Here is a 19832-nt window from a genome sequence, read left to right as displayed (position 1 = left end):
GTTAAGATGAGTGTAAGCTGGGAATTATGCATGAAGGTAGGAGAATGTACACAATTCAACCAATATATGCACATTCCCTAATGCAGCTAGATACCCCACTTGACTTTACGGAATACATTATACTCACAACCTCATGGTGGCTTGCTGGATCCTATAGCTTATCATTCTGTGGCCAAAGGCCTGATTTTCTGTAGAATTCTTCAGTCTTTTGGTAGTTTTAGAAACCAAGAGATTACCAACGAACAGGCTGCAAGTTACCATCACTATGAAAAGTAAAGCCACTTTGCCAGAACTAAATGTATGTTACCACTGTCAAGCCCTTGAGTTTTTTTTAAAGCTGCTTTGAAGTTTTTTCTTACAATCAAGCAGTGTACGGTTTTTTATGAAATATAAATAAATAGGCTATTCTTGGGAGCTACCTAGCAGCACCTGGGTGGAGAAAGAACACTGAATTTTGGACTGTTGACCAGATCCAGCAACACAACAATTACATCTTTACCTCAGCCGCCCCTCTCCATGACCGCACAGCTTCTTCTAGCTCAATTGTGGGACTTGCACTGGATGTCTCAGCCATATTAGAATTCTTTCTTTCCTGAGCTACAGCTTCCGTAAAACATGAATGAGCCACTGGTTGGACCTTCTGCAATGCTTGGGATAAAAACTGAAAATGAACCTGCATCACTGTCAAGAAACATCGTCCAAGTACCTATGAAAATGAAAAAACAAAAACAAAAGGATATTCTTCCATTCAGTTATTTGTAAGTGTGGTTTGGTGTTTGAACTAAATTTTCCCACGTGAAAATATCTGATTGACATTCATATAAATACATTATTACCCTATATCTAATCTACAAATGAATAAAAGCACAAAATGAAGCACTGGTTACTTACACTGAATGCTCCATCCTGTGTGGCATATTGAGGGATCTAAGTGAGTTGCTACTCCTCCCACACAATGACCTAAGTTAGTCATGTCCATTAATTTCAATGGGTCTACTCTGAGTATAACTTAGTTGGCTACAACCCAGTGTTTTGAGAATTCTGTGGTTAAATGCACTATACACAATAACTGCAGTAAAGTACATTTGTTTGCCTCATTTTTGTAGTATGTAGCATGCACAAGCAGCCGTTCCATCAGGCTATAGGAGAGGGAGACATAGGCCTGCATGGCCCCTTCCATCTAAAAGACCAGTAAATTACAGTACTCTGTAATTAAGAGCTTGTTCTCCCCCCCCCATTCCTTTTCCTTTTGTGCCTTTTAGAGTGTAAACCCAAGGATAGAGACTGTATTATCACTGATAACTGTAACTTGCTCTGGAGCCTGTTTCGGCTGAAGAGGGGGATAAAAATGCTTTAAATAAATTTAAATAAGTATTGCAAGGCAAATAGATATGTGACTTCTTTTTAGAATACGTTTCCCCTTTTAATAAATTCATTTACTGGCTGAGTTTGTCAAAATGCTAACAGCTAAATCTACTTAAGCAGAACTGCTGGTGGCAGTGTCTCCCCCTCCCTGCCCATTCCATCTAGTCTCCCTTCAACATTCCTTTATGATTCGATCATTTCCCCTCTTTGTACAAAGTTTAAACTGAACAGTTTAGGTATGCCGACTGGCCTCTCCAGTGCAGTTTCCTTATTTTAAGAAGTATTCAGCTAGTGCACACACACAAACTTGCAATGGTTAAGCCTGTCAATACGATTCTTACAGAAAGAATGACACTCTGATTCTGGGTTCTTACAGAATTCAGTTTATTTAGGCCAAGGGCTACTTGTCTCAAATTATTAGTAAAGCTTATTTTAAAAGTTGAAACTGATGATACTCTAGAGCACACTGCAACAGAAAAGCTGCTTTCTTCTGGGGGGCCACTGGTTAAGGCAAACAGCAAGAACACATTTTGCAGTAATGAAGTAATGAAGACTATTTTGCAAGATTGAAGAAAGTACAACTCTAAAAAGTGATACAAATTCAAATCTACTGTGTTGGTTCCCTTTCTAAAACATTATAACTAAGGGGGTGGGGGTGGGGGGTGGCAGTGGCAGTGTAGACTGGTATGACTTAAGAGCCAGCCTCTGTGTTCACCATCCACACCTAACACTAGTGAAGGGAGTTGTTCTCACATTTACACAAAAGCCTGGATAACATAATCAACAAATGGAAGAAACTGCTGCTGCTTCTCACCTCCACCAAACTGCAGCACAAGCAAGAACTCAGAGGCAGGGATACTGTATAGGGCTAGGAGTCTCCCCTGTCTAAAATGCTGGGAAGCTGCTCTCAGTCAGTATAATACTGAGCTATATGCAATGGTCTGACTCAGTACCAGGCAGATTTCTGTGTTCCTGTGCTGCTGAACAAAGCAGGTTTGTGGACACCAGCTAAAGTGTCCATTGAGTGTTTTATAATGTAACAATATATAACTAGGATGAGATTCTCTCTGCTTCTTTTCCATCCCAGGGCCACTTTCATTTATCTGTTACACAATCTGAATTGTGACACATGTGTTAGATCACATACATTTTTGGCTCCATGTGTAAGCAGTGGATGTATCCTGGGGCCTGGGTTCCTGCAGCATACTGGTATAGTGCTTGCTTTAAACTTTGTGCTGTGCATTCTGGGAACAGGCAGTACTGATATTGTGTACCTGAAAATTTTATAACATGCCATGCAGCCCCAATTTAAAAAGACAACCCTGTCAGGGCTTTTGAATGTCATCATCTTGCTTACAACATGCTACTAAGAGAAAATATTTGGGAAGTAGCTGAACACTCTTGGGGGCAGCTTTAGACATCATGCAGGTCAGAAGCATGAATGACTTGCACTCGTGACCGTCATTTAAAGATGTACGTCTCAATGTATTTTGCAACACTACTTTCCCCCTCCAGGGGATGGAGACAGACAGGGATGGAAAGAAAAACATACACTTCTCCAGGCTTTGGACAAGTCATGGAAATGTGATACAAACGAGTACAAATGAGATACTTCTGCCTCATGCCACATTGAAAGACACCCTAAGAAACAACAGAGGCTTACCAGGACGGAAACTGCTTTTAACAGTTTTTACCACTTCTCTCTAGTTGAGAACTGTGTGTGCCAATGTGGTGACTAGAGTGCTGAAGACCCATATTTAAAACCCCACTAAGACATGAAGCTGTTAGTGAACTCTACAATGTTCTCTAACAGCAAAAGCCCACCATCAGGTTGAAAAACTTGTATGTATATTTAGTTGAGCCAAAAGAATGTCCTGCATCTGACTACTTATGCATGTCCTGTACAGATGGCAAAGTAGCACATGTGACACAAGCAACTGCAGCTATGCAACCAAAATAAAGTGACACCTGTCTTTTTTACTTACTGCTGAAATACTTAAAGGCAAGACGATGTGACAGGAACACACACACAAAACCCCTAAAGATGTAGCTAACAATGGCAATCCTATTGGATAATTCAGCCAAGCTCGCTTTCTTAAAAACACAAAATCCTTTTTCAAAACACATCAGCTAGAGCACAAGTAGGTTGATATGGGAGAAAGTACTCTGAGATATCTAGGTTCAAACTGTTTGGGGCTTTAAAACGAAACACTAGCACCCTAAATTTGGCCAGAGGCGGACATGTAGCAAGTGATCCCCTTCTAAAACTTTGCAGATATGATTGGAATGATCTTCCCCAATTAAATTCCTAGCAGCTGTATTCTGAGCTGACTGTTGTTTCTAGGCAGTTTTCAAAGGCTGCCTCCAAAGGCATCCTGGCACCCTACTCTTCTAGACTCTAGAGGATTATGACTCCATCAATAACAGGTTGAATCCACACACACACACCCGCCCTGAACCAAAAAAAACCACATACCCACAGCACCTCTATCTTGTTGGGACTGAGTTGCAGCTTATTAACACTCAATTGCAAATTCTAGACACCAGCTCAGCACTTCCACTACCTCACCTGACTAGGAGAAACAAAGCATACTGAAAGCACTCCATGCCAAATTCCCAGATGGCTTTCGCCAATGGCCTCAAGTAGATATCAAACAGCTTAGGAGACAAGATGGAATCCTGCAGGACAAAGCCAGCCATGATAACTAGAAACTTCCCAAGGGCATTCAGGAATACATTGGATTGCGTAAGCCTCTAAAAGTGTCATGTTCCTGAATCTCCATCTTGAATCTCCATACTTGTATTTTTAAACTCATTGCTCCTTTGAATGCCTAAGCTATCCATTAAGTGAATGTACTCTGCAGTACCTTAGTTACATTTAGCTATAGTCACCATGGTGCTTCAAAGATTAGTTATCTGTTAAATGGGTTTTTACACCACTCTTTCAATCAGAACACAATAATCAATAGTGGTTTTTGAACGGTACCTATGCTTATTTTATACACATTTAAGCTGCAATGTAATTCTCAAATACTTTATTTCCCTCTGAACTTACTGTTTACATTTTTCTTTACACCTATGTGTGTGTGTATACCTTGCCAACAAAAGATCACACTCCAGTCATCTGATAAAGTGGACTATAGTCCACAGAAGTTTATGCCATACCTTTTTTGTCTTTAGGATTCCACAAAACACTGTACATTTAAATGGCTGCTTCTCTTGTGCATATGGGGAATTTTTCCCCTCAGATTATTAGATGAGATATTGCAATATGCCATATCAATTCAATTTTTTGTTTTAAAAATATAAAGCTGTCACTCTCATTTTAAGACATCAGGCAGATGAGTCAGGTGCAGATGTGTAATTACGGTAATACTTTTTCTATCTTCACTAGAACAGCACAAAACTGGAATGGGCTCCTCCACATGTTGTTGGACTTTTATAATACAGTCGAACCTCCATTTTCCTAACCCTCTGGTTACGTAAACTTCGGGATGCACGCGCAGCAAACCTGGAAGTATTTTACCGGGTTTCACCATGCGTGCATGTGCAGAAGTGCTCTGCGCATGCACAGAAGTGGTCCTCAGGTTGCGGAAACCCCGGGATCTGAACGGATCCTATCCGCAACCGAAGGTACCGCTGTACTTGTCCACTGGCTGTGCTCGCTGAAGCTGACAGGAAGTGGAGTCCAACAGCATCTGGGAGGACCACAGGTTCCCTATCCCTGGCTTAAACCTTCTCTTCAGGTCTTACAGATACCAGGCAATTTAAGGAGATGGACAGAAAATCATCAGTGCTATCAGTGTTAACTCACCTCAATGTCCTGTAGGCTGAATTCCTTTTGATCTTTAAAGTTCGCTGCTCCAGCACTCAATTCCATGAGCATTTTTGCTATTTCTGGTTTTATTGCTGCTGTGAGTCGACTTGCTGCTTCCATGACATGTTCCTGCACGTCTTTCAGTTGCATAGCTGCCTTAGAATAGTGCGAGTTCCGAAATACACTGCTGAAAAGATCTGTAAGGAACGCACTTGCACGGCAAAATACATTGAGTGCATCCAGATATTTGGAGATTCCCTGCTGGATGTCTGCAATTGGAGTCGCATGGTTGCAGCCGCCAGCAGCAGCCGGAGAAATCAGAGGGGATGTTGTGGCTGGAGATGCTAAAGGTGCACTCAGAGTCTTGCCTAGTTCTGGCACTTGATACTGCTGGTGTTGCTGCACCTTTTGCTTGGACCCGCCAAGCAAAAAGCGCCGCTTGTAGTCCATTTTACTTTCTTGTGCACTGCAGCAATACATAAGGAAGTACTTGACCAAAGGTTCCTTGAATTAACAATCCCTCCTCTTGAATTGCTCCCTTAGAAATAGATCTATGTGTAGCAGTAGTAGAGTATGCACATAATTTTCATAGGAGGCATTTCAAAAACAAAAAAGATAGGTAATTTGTGTCAGCAGTGAGAAAGGCAGCAGGTTTACTGTCTTTGTATTATTCAGTGTTCAAATGCAGCACTGCTGCTATTACAAATTATAATTGTAAAAGCTAGCTATGATAGTTCTTTAAAAAATACTTTATTTTCCACTTAGCATTCTATTGTGTGCACTCAGGATACAATTTCAAAGCAGGGGGCAAAACAAAACAAAAAAACCAAAACAATCTGTTGCAGTTTTCCTGCCAACACATTTTTGACACCTGACGTTAACATTAATTTACACTGAAGGAACTTAATTTTTTTCAAAGTAAAATAATAGAAACTGCTTCAAATAGTATTAGGAGGGGATGAGCAAAATCACTGTTCAACAGCGATTGTTAACAGAGATGTCTTTCTTTGAAGAACCACTGAGCCTTCACATCAGCAGATCTAACAGCTTCTTGGTTTGACAGAGCCCGTCAGTCAAATCCGTTTGAGTTTCCCATCTTAATACTGAAAAAAAATATGGAAATTTGTTTCATGGAGACTTTGCAAGAACACATTATTCAGAAAAACTGTTTTGTTTTTATTGCAAGTCTTTCCACCTTGCCTTCCGTGTGCTGAGGTAGTTTCCTTTTAACATCAATGAGTAGTGCTTTCAGGGAGCTTCTCTCGATTGTAGAGCCCAAAGGATGCAAAAATGTATTTAAGGCCTCTAGGTCATTCCTAAGCAGGGGGGGGGGGGAGGAAAAGATTATAGGTAAGTGAGCTGTTTTATGTAAGTGCTAAGTCCCAACTCTCTGGGAACAATTCTTTGGAAGTAAACTATTATGAACACATCTGAACATATTTATTTTCTCTGTGCTTTCATGGAGTCCCTTTCACTTACAAACCAATCCATAGCTTACTTATTAAACCATTCATCTACTTGTAATATATTTAGTATATTTCAATGAGATGCTGTAATAATGGATGTTAAAACAAAATACTGTACAGTTGTCTATTGTGCTGTTAAGCACACAACCACTGCGTAGTTTCAGTCTTACTTAGATGGTCACTCCCAGAGGGTAATACTTGGGGAGTGCTTTTCAACTCCGTGGAGCCTTCAGTGCGGAGTTTCTCAGGGCTCAATTTTACCCCCCGCTATTTAACATTTACATGAAAATGCTGAGTGGGGTCATCCAGACGCCAGTGGGTTGTCAGCAATATGATGACACACAACTCTATTACTCCTTACATATGCGGGTAAGGCAGTGGATGTGCTGAACTGATGTCTTGCCTTGGTAATGGACTGGATGAGAGCAAACAATTGAAGCTCAACCCAGATAATAAATAATAATAATAAAAAAATTTTATTTATACCCCGCCCTCCCCAGTCAAAACCGGGCTCAGGGTGGCTAACACCAATAAAATTACAATAAAACATAAAAAGCAATTAATTAAAATACAGATTAAAATACAATATTAAAATTTAAAAAGCAGCCTCATTTTAAGTAGTCCATAAATCCAAGCCATGAGGGAGGAAAACACAGGGGTCAGACTAAGTCCAGCCCAAAGGCCAGGCGGAACAGCTCTGTCTTGCAGGCCCTGCGGAAAGATGACAAATCCCGCAGTCCGGCTAAGATTGAAGTACTGTTGGTGGGTGGTTCCTCAGACCAGATGGCAGGGAGGATGCCTGCTCTAGATGGGGTTACATTCCCTCTGAAGGAGCAGGTACATAGCTTGGGGGTACTCCTGGATCCTCTACTGTCACTTGAGGAACAAGTGGCCTCAGTGGTTCAGAGTGCCTTCCATCAGCTTCGGCTGGTGGCCCAGCTGCATCCCTATCTGGATGAGGATAGCGTAACTTCTGTTGTCTATACTCTGGTAACTTCTAGGTTGGATTACTGCAACACATCATAAGTAGGGCTGCCTCTGAAGATGGTTCAAAAGCTTCAGCTAGAGCACAATGCAGCAGCCAGGTTGCTCACTGTGACAAGAAAGCCTGAGCATATTGCACCAACTGCATTGGCTACCAATTAGTTTCTGGGCCTGATTGAAAGTGCTGGTTTTGACCTATAAATCCTTAAATGGTTCAGGACTGCAATACCTTAAGTACTGTCTCTCCCCCATAGAAACCTGTCCCAGGCGTGGCGTTCATAATCTGAGGCCCTTCTTTGTGTGCCTTCTCCATGTGAGGTCTGGAGGGGGGCAACACAAGAACAGGCCTTTATTGCAGTGGCTTCCCTTTGTGGAATGTTCTCCCCAGGGAGGTTCGCCTGGCACCTTCATTATATATTTTTAGGTGCCAGGCAAAAACGATCCTCTTCAACAAGGCCTTTGGCTTATTAATATTCTACTGCATTTAAAATGTGTCTATGGGAGGGGGGTATTGTTTTGCTGTTTTGTTTTATTTATTTTCATGTTTTTTATCCTGTATTTTATACTGTGAACCACCCTGGGATCTTAAGAAAAAGGGTGGTATATTAATCAATCAAACAAACAACTAAAATAAAATAAAATAAAATAACTAAATGAGTAGAATTAGATTAAGGATACAAGGAAGAGTGGAGGTGCTGGTGTAGGCCAATATTTGGCCACTCTTTGATCCATCAGAATGCTTTATTTATTTAGTGAATTTATATCTTGCCCTTCCTCCCAAAGGAGCCCAAGTTGACAAACAGATCCACAATTTAAAAACAAAAAAACAAAGCAAATACTGGTAGTGGTTGTTTTCTTTTTTCTTTTTAAATTACTCCTGCAGTTCAATTAAAGGAAGAGGAGGTGAAAGAAGGCTAAATTACTGCAAAATATGTATTTCTCCCTCTTTCAGCTGGGGTTTTTGGTTTTAAAGAAGGGTACTCCAATAATGAAATTTATAGACAGCTAAAAGATTATGATAAAAAGCTTCCTCTTTTGCTGGCTTGCCATGCTCACAACAAATAGCCAAAGGCTGCTCTTTTATGGAGATTTTTCAACAGCACTGACATTAGTCTTTTGAAACCATTTTAATGGAAAGGTATGAACTCTCCCCCTTTGCCATCTATAATATACTCCACCCAGCTTGAATTTAATTTTGCTGCTAATAATAAATTATAAATAAGTGCTTTATGCTTCACCAAGATGGTTCATTTAGACTTCTACTAAGAACCATTTCCCTATCTGCCCTATCCACCATCACTATTCCCTGTTTCTGGAGATTATTATCCACCCAGACTGGCTGGGGCAACCCAGTCAGATTGTTGTTGTTGTTGCTGCTGCTGCTGCTGCACCTGCAGTAGCAGCAGCAGCAGAGTGCTCCTTCATTATTATGTACAAGACTCCTCAATAAGGAAGATTATGCCTGAGGATACAGACTCTAAACACCTCAGGTCCAAGCCATGATTCAATGTCCATGATTCAGGTCCAAGCCATGACAAAGTCGCTTCTGGCGAACCAGAGCAGCACATGGAAATGCCGTTTACCTTCCCGCTGTAGCAGTACTTATTTATCTACTTGCACTTTGATGTGCTTTCGAACTGCTAGGTTGGCAGGAGCTGGGACCGAGCGATGGGAGCTCACCCCATTGCGGGGATTCGAACCGCCGACCTTCTGATCGGCAAGCCCTAGGCTCTGTGGTTTACAACAAAGCAAAATCAACACTTGCTTACCCCCCAGAAGACAGCAGACAAACATGCCTAGGGTAGGTTTTTAAATTGCCAAAGAAAAGTCTTCTGTGAAGCTAATATCCTAAAAAGTCAGAGTTGCTGGGCCACAGCACTGCGTTCTATAACAAGGAGTCAACACAAGGCAAATAAAATCACTGCTTTAGATTTAAATCACAAAGATATAAAACCAAACTTCTAATTTTCAAATTCATAGTTTTACTGATAAACTATGCATGGTAATTGGGTGCTATAACAAAAACAGATACAATTTCAATCTGACTTGAAGTTTCATAACTGAAAGAATATTTGTGGGCAGGAGAATCTGCTTTGATTTAATGCCATGGACAGATAACTATATGCTTAGGTTGGGACACTCAAAGTCCGAAACCTCTGCAGAAAATTTTCAAACCTCTGCAGAAGAGGAGGAACAATCAACATATTTCATCCTCAGAAGCTTATGGATCCTGGTGTATTTCAGATGTCTTACAGAGGATTTTCCATTGACATGTCCAGCAGTCCAGAACAGTAAAAAAGAAGAAGAATATGCTCTGCCAATTTCAAGTCCTTCATAAGATTACAGATTATGAAGAATGCAAGGGAAGATTGGCTGCATCTATTCTAAGAATGCAAACTGCACCATCTTTTTTAGAATGGGGAAAGGAGGAAATGAAAAAAGAGGTGGAAAAGCACAATTTCCAAACCCACCCACCTAAGTGTACTATGGTAAAAGCCATTTTCTCTGTGTGTGAACCATTAGGAGCTGCTGAGACCTCTCCTGGGCACTGATATCACCTGAACAGGCCTAGGGAAGATGGGTGTAGGAGATACTCTCAGGAGGAACAGCTTCCCACACACGTGTTATGAAAAGCCACCTGCCAGTACAGTTTGAACCCCCTCCTTGACCAAGCTATACAAAGACATCCCTGCCTTGGGTCTGCAGTCATGACAGAAAACAGCATGCAGAATGAATGCTCTGCAAACAAGACAAAGAGCCATTTTCTTTTCCTGTACATTCGCCAAAATAAATGGGAGTTGTACAAGCATAGTGTTATGCACTCATAAAGTTCCTATGAGGCATTGGCTTGGGCTGGATCCCAACTTGTTTGAGCAGAACCCACCCCCCTCCAGCCAACATTATCTGAGCCACATTAACTGGGTCTAAATTAAGATCTCGGAGTTAAAACACTTTGGATCCTGCATCACCTGAACCAGGCACTTCTTGGATTGGTTTCTCCTGTAACAGCTGGGCAGAGGAAGTCTCAACTCCTACCATCCAATGTTCTGTGCTGCTAGCACAGGGTGGTCCAATGTGTGTCCCTCAAGGTTTTTTTGTGGCCCTCAGCAACATCTGATACATCCCCACTACAAAGCAGGGTAAGCAAGCTGCTAGTTTGGGAACTCTGACAGGGTCCTAGAGTCTTCCATCCTCCCTTCCTAAAGCACAGTTAGCGCTTCCCCAGCTTTGGGAAGGAGTTCAGAGGGATCTAGGACCCTCCAAGAACCTCATGTCTCCTTCCCCAAATCCAGCACCTCACAAAGCTGGCTTGGGAAGGCAGTGGGAAGACTTGGGGGGGGCACCAAATTTTGGCCTCGTTCTCTGCCCCCACACGACAAAGCAGTGTGTCAAAGTACCCTTCAGCCCACTTGGTATGAAAAGTTGGACTGCCCTGTGCTAGCACAAAGGCCAAGGCAGTTAGGAAAGATGTAATTGCCCATTTAAGGGTTATTCTAGCCTGATATTCTGATCCATTTAGGCCTGATCAGAAGCAGAGGATGAAATTATGTATTTGCATATATTTTTCTATGTTGCAAGTCACTTGGAGACAGTTGGGTGACAAGTGACTAATAAGTTTAATAAACTAATTAATATTAAAATCGGTAGTTCCATGCAGGCTACCAAGTAAAAAAGCAAGTCATTGCTGGCATAAACCATTCCCAAAAGTCCAGTCCTCCAACCACTCTGTCTTGATTTCCCAAGCCACCACATCCCATTCCTATCTCCAAACAGACCACAACAGAAGATCCTAGTCTGGTGCTGCTGTAATATACTGCCCAGAAAAAACGCTTTTAATTCTATCTGAGGACTCATGATTCCACCAGCCTCAATGCCTGGGCCTTATGAAAAAAACCCAGAACCATCAGGATCAAGATCATTAGATGCAGCAACAACTATAGTCAATATCCCGCACCACAAGCTTTCTGATACCTACTTCATTAAGGGTACTAAAATACCCTTTTATGAATAATTAATGCTTGAATTAGCTTTCCCCCCCGTACCCTCCCCAACCATTCTGACATTTGCATTGTGTCTGTTAGACTATAAACCCACTAGGACTTTAAAAAAACTTTGTAGAACATGTATAAAATTGTTGCACACATTCAAAACTCTAAATTTCTCCCTTTAGCAGAATGCTCTCACAATACCCCATGTAGTGCTAACATCCTATCCTCGTGTTATGGATAGCAAGAGCTTTACTTTCAGGGTGGAGAAATATTCATGCTCCCATGTTAACAAGCTGCACAGCACCCCTGGAGAAACAGAGAATACTCAATTTTGCTTTTTTAACAAAAATAGTTCATGCTGCAGGAAAAAATGGGTAGCTTTATTGTTTGGAACTCTGAAAAATGCATAGGATATATGAGCACTCTGGTAATTGAAAAGTGCAAAGCAATGGCACCCAGCCTCTATACAGAGATTTTTTAAAAATCTGAACATAAAGATTCAAATAAAAATGGATGTTGACTCTCCACCATTAAGTTTCTTCTGAGTTCTTTCAACCATATTTTGTATATAAAACCATATTACAGGGGACACAATGTTCCATTTTTCTGGAACTTCCACTTTTCTGGAACTTGAATGAGAGAAAGGCTAGTAATAGAGACAATATTCCTTGTCTGACACCACAAATATATGTGCAGAAAAATGACAAATTTCATTTTATTTGCAAAAAAATGAAATTTTTGAGCAGCTTAGATGAGGTGAACACATTAGCTTACTAGGACTTGCATTCCACTCATTTAGAAGGCTGAATAACATTCTGAACAAAGCACAAGGCTCTCTCAAAGCACTCCATTATACTCTCAGTCGTGGGGAATGCCAGTCATAACTCATTTGGAGAAAATTTCAAGAGCCTGGCAAGTTGAAGTTGGAAAATGTCTTGGAAGGCCTTGGTTTTTCATACTATTCTGACCTGTTTCTCCACATAATAAAAGAATCCACACACTCAAAACACACATCGGAAGAAAGCTTCCCATAAGAATCAGCATGGCTTAAAAAAAGGAACGTGAGGAAAGTTTCATGCAAGGTCTAAAAATCATCAGCTTACTAAACTATAGCCAAAGAGCAACTTAGCTGATGTCCAAAAAATTCTTTAAGATTTCGGTAATATTCCAAATCTAGAAGAGAGCAAGCTTTTTCTGCCAGTTTCAACAGTGTGACATTATGAATGAGATTTAAAGGCAGGGAGAAAGAGTGGGAAGGCAAAATAATGGTACTTGTGTCTGTGTCCCTCAACAGATTGCAATTATAGTTGAATCAAACTTCAAGAAGTCAGCAGTCAGGACTCAAGAACATTCTGAACTTATATCAAGAACACACATTCATCAAGCGCCACTTGACAACCATCAGGCTTCCCCATTTATAGTCCCTGGTCCTAATCCCCCTAATCATACACCTTAACTGGTTTCTTCTGTGTGAACTGGAAACACAAGCAGAGGGCTTATGCACTGAAGGTGCTCATAACTAATAATGTTATATTAACTGTTTGACTGTACTAGTGCAGAGCAGGAACTAAATATTGAATAAAAACTCCCTGTACACTCTTAACTAGCATGTAAGGGAAAAGGCAAGGGGACCTGCCTGACATGTTAGTTTTGTATGTGCACTAGCTTTGAGGGGGCTTGTTTCATAGAATTGTAGAGTTTGAACGGACCACGAGGGTCATCTAGTCAACTCTCTGCAAAGCAGGATATATATTTTTTGCCCAGCATGGGCCTTGAACCCACGAACTTATGAGTCTCATTTTTGTGCGTGTAAATGTTTTTTTAAAATGTGGGGGAGCATTCAGTCCTGATCCTATGTATATAATCCAGAAACTGATACATCACAAGGGGTTGCTGATCATGTGCTTTGCCACTCAAAGCAAAGCAGCTGAAGTACATAAGAATGGAGGATGGGGGGCAGCTCTGCCAAAAACTCTTCACTACACAGGGGATGGGAAAGAGGTGCCTGCCCATGTTTCAACAGTTGTATGCAGAATAAGGAGAAAACTCTGCCCAAGTCACACTCTGAAAGAGAGAAAAAAGGGTGTAGCATCCTTTGCCTGCCTCTCTGACTGTGCAGCAAGTGTTAGTGTGCAGAGACAATGTTGTCAGCCCTTCAGCTGTTGTCCAATTCAAAAATACAGCTCCTTTCTAAAATTAGTTGCCAACCAAGTAAGACACTGAGCTTTGGGGTTTCAATTACACTGATGCACTTTATATAAGGATGCATCTATTCTGCATTTTCCCACTCTTCCAAATTCTGCACCAAAACAATCCAAATTCTACAATAATATTCAAATTAGTGTGCTCACATGATACAGACATTTATAATTTTTCCAACAACAACAACAAAAATGGTAAAGGCTAAGAGAAGGGTTAACGAAAAACCCTTAAGGAAATCAGCCCTGAGTGCTCCCTGGAAGGACAGATCCTGAAGCTGAGGCTCCAATACTTTGGCCACCTCATGAGAAGAGAAGACTCCCTGGAACAGACCCTGATGTTGGGAAAGATCGAGGGCACAAGGAGAAGGGGACGACAGAGGATGAGATGGTTGGATAGTGTTCTCGAAGCTACAAACATGAGTCTGAGCAAACTGTGGGAGGCAGTGGAAGACAGGAGTGCCTGGCATGCTCTGGTCCATGGGGTCACGAAGAGTCGGACACGACTAAATGACTAAACAACAACAACTACTTTCATTGTCCATGGCCACTGATCATGCTTGCTAGGGTTGATGGCAGTTGTAGTTCAGCAACATCTGGAAAACCAATGGTTCCCCAGCCCTGCTGCTATTCCTGTGACTCAAAGGGCAAACTTGATGATATGGAACAGGCAAAACGTCTAACCCCCAAGTTGCCTTGTTTCCAATATGATCAAAGATGCTCTCTAACTTTTGTGCAAGCAACTCTGCACAGGTTATGAAACCCAAAATTGCTCAAGCAGTTTAAGCATAACTAGTCGAGTTAACGTTTTTGTTTTTTGCAAATCTGATTTGTTGCCTTCCCCAAATAAATATACATATACTTTGACATTTTATTTCATTGGCTCAAAAAATTGTCCAGAATCTCTGACTAAAATTGTTTGCTAGACAGCATGTCTAAGCTTTTTAAACTGATTGTGGAGGGGGAAAGCTATTGGCAGGGTACAAATACTAGTAGTAGTAGTAGTAGTTGTAGTTGTAGTATTAACCTGTTCCCACAAGAGGCACTAATGGCCATCCAACTTGGAAGGCTTAAAAGAAGATTAGACAAATTCATAGAGGACAAGGCTATCAGCAGCTACTACGGTAGTAGGTTTCATAGCTGCCAAGTTTTCCCTTTTCTCACGAGGAAGCCTATTCAGCATAATGGAAAATCCCTGTAAAAAAGGGATAACTTGGCAGCTATGAGTAGGTTTCCCCACAGGAATCTGGTTTGTTGCTATGAGAATAAGATGCTGGGCTAGATGGGCCATTGGCCTGATCCAGCAGGTTCTTCTTTTGATTAAGACACTTGCTAAAATGCACTAGGGAATTCAAATGTATCAAATTATCGTTTGACACTGGCTTGAAAGCATAATGACAAAGGATGTGGGAGATCCATTAATGGTTCTCCTAAGGGACACGGGTGGTGCTGTGGTCTAAACCACAGAGCCTAGGGCTTGCCGATCAGAAGTTCGGCGGTTCGAATCTCTGTGACAGGGTGAGCTCCTGTTGCTCGGTCCCTGCTCCTGCCAACCTAGCAGTTCGAAAGCAGATCAAAATGCAAGTAGATAAATAGGTACCGCTCCAGTGGGAAGGTAAACGGCGTTTCCATGCGCTGCTCTGGTTTGCCAGAAGTGGCTTAGTCATGCTGGCCACATGACCCAGAAGCTGTATGCCGGCTCCCTCGGCCAATAAAGCAAGATGAGCACCGCAACCCTAGAGTCGTTTGCAACTGGACCTAATGGTCAGGGGTCCCTTTACCTTTACCTTAATTGTGCTTCCACTCTGCAAGAATCAGAGCCCCTTCCTGGCCTGCTTTATACTCCAGTGTTTCTCAACCAGTGTGCCTCCAGATGTTTTGGGACTACAACTCCCATCATCCCTAGCTAGCAAGACCAGTGGTCAGGAATGATGGGAGTTGTAGTCCCAAAACATCTGGAGGCACACTGGTTGAGAAACACTGTTATACTCAATCACCAGCATCATGGTGTGTTCCTCCACCCCCATGTGTTTTCCCTTACCCCCCACCACAGTTTCTGTTTGCTAGTCTACACTCAGGGAGGAAAATATAGGTGACAGCTACTGTATTCCTCCTCCTTCTGATCAAACAAGAGTTTCAGAGTCACTGGAATTAAATGCCCCCTTTCTCCAGTATCACTGCTCTAATCAAAATCAGAGATTAATTTGGCCCCTAGGGCTCACCTTTCTTGGTTTTTGCCTGCCTGCCCCCCCCTATTTTATTTACACACAACTGAAAAAATAGGCCAAAGTAGCCCTAATTAACAATAGTTACTTCTGAGTAGCTATACTTAGAATCAGGTGGTTAATCTTTTAGACATATCCCTAGAACACAATGTACTTTTTAAAGTACCTGTTGGTATTAAAATTCTGTATTTCAATTTGGCTTTGATATGTCATTGCACAACTGGCTTATTTTTTATCCTCTTTTAACTACAATATGCACATTGTTCCACAGTTCTACAGCTATGGTTGGAGTCTCAGCTTTGTTTACATGCTCGATTATCCTCAAATAGCCACCCCTTATTTTTTTATTGGGTTGGTCAATCAAATGCTGGAGACAGACACTAGTTTTTTGAGAAAGCTGAAAGAAGCTCCAGAGAGGGATCACTGCATCTATGTCCCGCTTTCACCTTAAGTTAACAGACACTGTGCTTTTCAATTATTTCCAAAACTTGCCTAATAATGTCTAACTAGAGGCAGTGGTGAGATAAAATAAATGTGTACACACATCATGGGAATCAATGGCCACATGTGCACAAGGTAAGCCTTGGCTTACCGGTAATAAACCATAGTGTGCACAAGATGCATGTTAGTGCACACATACTGATCACTCCCACTTTGTTCCACCCTTAGCATGAATGAGTTAACAAACCATGAAACAAAAGAGTTAACAAACATTTGTTGTGTTTGAACCTTGGTTTGTGGTTCACTCTGCCCCAACAAACCAGGAGTGGTAAGCCAACAGCAAATCATATGTTAAGGTTGGCTAGTGATCCGTAATCTCAGTTCAGATCCAACATTGAGCTATATCAATTCTGGTTTGTTTAGGCATTCACACAGGGGAGGAGTGAAGTAGCATTCAGGATATGTGCATCAACAGAGTTCATGCCTTACTGTTACATGCAAATGAGGCTAGAGTTCTCTCTCAAGCCACTTTCAACTCTTTAAATACTATTATGTCTCATGTCAAGAGACACAAGTTGAAAGAGAACACATGGGAAAACCAGAGACTCTGGACTCAACCTCTCCTCTCTCTCCATGGGATCAACAAAAATGGGTTTACCTCTGTTATAGAGAGAACAGCGAAGTATACCCTCCAACTTGCAGTGACCTCTGAAAGACAAGGAACAGTAAGGGTTTAGGTGAAATACACTAGATACCTGGTCTATGCTGCAGGTTTCAAAGTAGAATCTGAAAAGGAAACCACAAAGAACTAACAAGCTGATTACTACCTATGCATTCTTCTGGCACTAACTTGTGAGAGGATGTCACTTCAATAGCCTACTTGTGGCACACAGTGTTCTTTTACTTACTGAGGACAGGGGTCAGAGTCACACTAACCCCAAGCCTTCCTTGGCAAGACCAAAAGTATCCGGAGCAACAAGAAAACTCCAAGACAAGATACTCCTTGACTAGAGTATATAGGGGGGAAATATGAGAACAGGAAAAGGAAAATGTTTCTTTGATGAGAGTGGGTATCTTTAAATCTACAGGCTGCCCTATCCCAAGAACATATTACAGTAACATCACTTCAACTGTCTAAGCTTTAATGAGTTCATGAATTGATCACAGGGATTCCTTTCTGGCAGAAAGCCCAGTACAAAAAAGACCCTACAATAAAATGCATCACAGGACTATGCCATGTTCCAGCTTCTTTTTAACCCAAAGGACTTTGCATTGCTTTCTGAAATGAACTTCCATCTGTTCTCGTGTGTGCTGGTTTATCTGCTGTTCCTAATGCCTCACATTTGTTGGGTGCCTGGTAATAGACTTTGCACTATACTATAATATATATATATTATCTATTTAGCTTCTTGAACAAGTCTGTTAAGTAAATCCAATCAAGTGAGTTATTCTTGCTCAACATTTGTGTACTACGCAACTACATGAGTTTACCTCCCCTCACTTTACTTGCCTCCTTTCAGTTTCCAAGAAACCTCTGCAGCACGTGCAAACACAGGTACTTTTATCTTGTACTTCCTCCTATGCTACTTGCCCAGTATGGTCTGTTCCAATCAATATTCCTTAACCGGGACTCATTTAAAGATACTCTACTTGATCACTCATATACTTTTGGAAGATTATCAGTTAAGTTTGCATATAAAATAAATATTTATGAAGTAAAAAAAAAAGTTGTTTTGAAGTCAGGATTAGTGAACATGGTTATTATTAATCAACACTCAAAGGTTATGGTACATTCTGCCTCTTCTATTTCACTTCGGTTAATTTATTTAAAATAAATGCAAGTTTGTATTTTAAAATATATATAGGAAAAAATAAAATCAAAACCACACTTTGTTTAGAGAATATATGTGTACATTGTAGAAGGTTCTTAGAACAAACATTTACTTAGAGGAGGGAGCAAAGGGGAGTGCCTCTTAAGAGTATACAGTCGTACCTTGGAAGTCAAATGGAATCCGTTCCAGAAGTCTGTTCGACTTCCAAAACATTGGGAAACCAAGGCATGGCTTCCGATTGGCTGAAGGAAGCTCCTGCAGCCAACTGGATGCCGCATAACCTGCACTGGATGTTTGGGTTCCAAAGAACGTTCGCAAACCAGAACACTCACTTCCGCGTTTGTGGCATTCAGGAGTCAAAATGTTCGAGTCGCAAGGCATTCATCAACCAAGGTACGACTGTACTTACAATCCATATGTTTACAAGTGCTGGTAAGGGGGGCGGGAAGAGAGAAGAGGCCTGCAGTTTAATTAACTGGGTATACCTTTTTAATCTGTCTTAAACTGATTAGATCAATCAAATAAACATCAGAGCACTAATACAGAATGATTTATTTTTCTTTCTTTAATGAGATTATTTTCAAATTCATGCGGTTGTCCTATTGCTTGAGCATCAAAGATATAAGAGTTGAGGAACTGCCAAAGAGCAGGGCACACCAAGGCCATACCTGCAGAAAAGGTTTATTTTACTGAACACATTTACTTCTAATATTCAACAAGCTGCTTCAGCGTGGGTTTTAGACACAAAGAAACAGAAGCATTGAAGAGCATAAATTAAGATTTTCATTTATTTATTTGTAAAAAAGAAACTAGGAAATTCAGCACCATCAACAAGCATAGTGCTATAGTGAAAAATGAAAAACAGTACAACCCTACAATATAACTGCATCTGTTCCAGCTCAGAGATGAGCAACTAAAGGATTTATTTCAGGTATTTTAGTCTGTGACACTTCACCAAATGACATTAAACACAGACTAGTATCCAGGAATAACCAAAGGAGAGACAGAACATGGCTAGACACCTACAGCACCCAGCTAAAAATCTTTCCAACATGTCAATGAGCTACACCATATCCTGGACAATGACGCTTTCCATTCACAGACCTTGAGTGTTAGGCCTGTCCATATTTACAGACAGCCCCTAACCTTGGGTGGGTGGGGGAGATTCTGAGTGTTGTCTGTCTGCTGTATGTGTATACATGTAGTCCTCTAAGGGTTTTGCCAATAGTGAATGTGACAAAATGTTAACCACTCCTACAACAAAGTAGGGGTGTATGGGGTGTTAAGGGAGGGGTAGAACCTTTCGGGGGCACATCATGCTTCTTCTGGGGTAGTTTGTCCACCTTTGGTCCCTACCCTGCACTCAACTCTCACCTGTGGCTCCTAGAAGCTGTCAGCATGTGAAACTGGTCGCACCCCAGAAACAACTTCAGCTGGCCAGCTAAACCAGGTGAGGGTAGCTGATGGGTCTAAAACCCTCAGTGAGTTAGGGACTTCCCCTGCATACAAAGACAG

General features: G+C 41.3%; 1 protein-coding gene across 6 annotated transcripts in view; it reads right to left on the bottom strand.

Moving 5' to 3' along the window:
• Positions 1–19832, bottom strand: part of GARRE1 (granule associated Rac and RHOG effector 1) — a 59509-nt gene that overhangs the window by 16752 nt on the left and 22925 nt on the right. For 2 of the 6 annotated variants that reach the window (XM_035118656.2, XM_035118655.2), the window contains exons 2-4: positions 17144–17193; positions 5180–6498; positions 500–706 (exon numbers count right to left, since the gene is read on the bottom strand). In XM_035118656.2, coding sequence (XP_034974547.2) covers positions 500–706; positions 5180–5662 — 690 coding nt within the window. In that variant the 5' untranslated portion in view covers positions 5663–6498; positions 17144–17193. Of the gene's footprint in view, positions 1–499; positions 707–5179; positions 15708–17143; positions 17194–19832 lie in introns of those variants that run through there. The other 4 variants (XM_035118657.2, XM_035118654.2, XM_060275904.1 and 1 more) reach the window with 3 other exon arrangements.

The sequence above is a fragment of the Zootoca vivipara genome, chromosome 6, assembly GCF_963506605.1.
Source record: "Zootoca vivipara chromosome 6, rZooViv1.1, whole genome shotgun sequence".
Taxonomy (NCBI): Eukaryota; Metazoa; Chordata; class Lepidosauria; order Squamata; family Lacertidae; genus Zootoca; species Zootoca vivipara.
The sequence above is the reverse complement of the archived record's forward strand: the minus strand, read 5'-3'. Positions and strand labels throughout refer to the sequence as shown.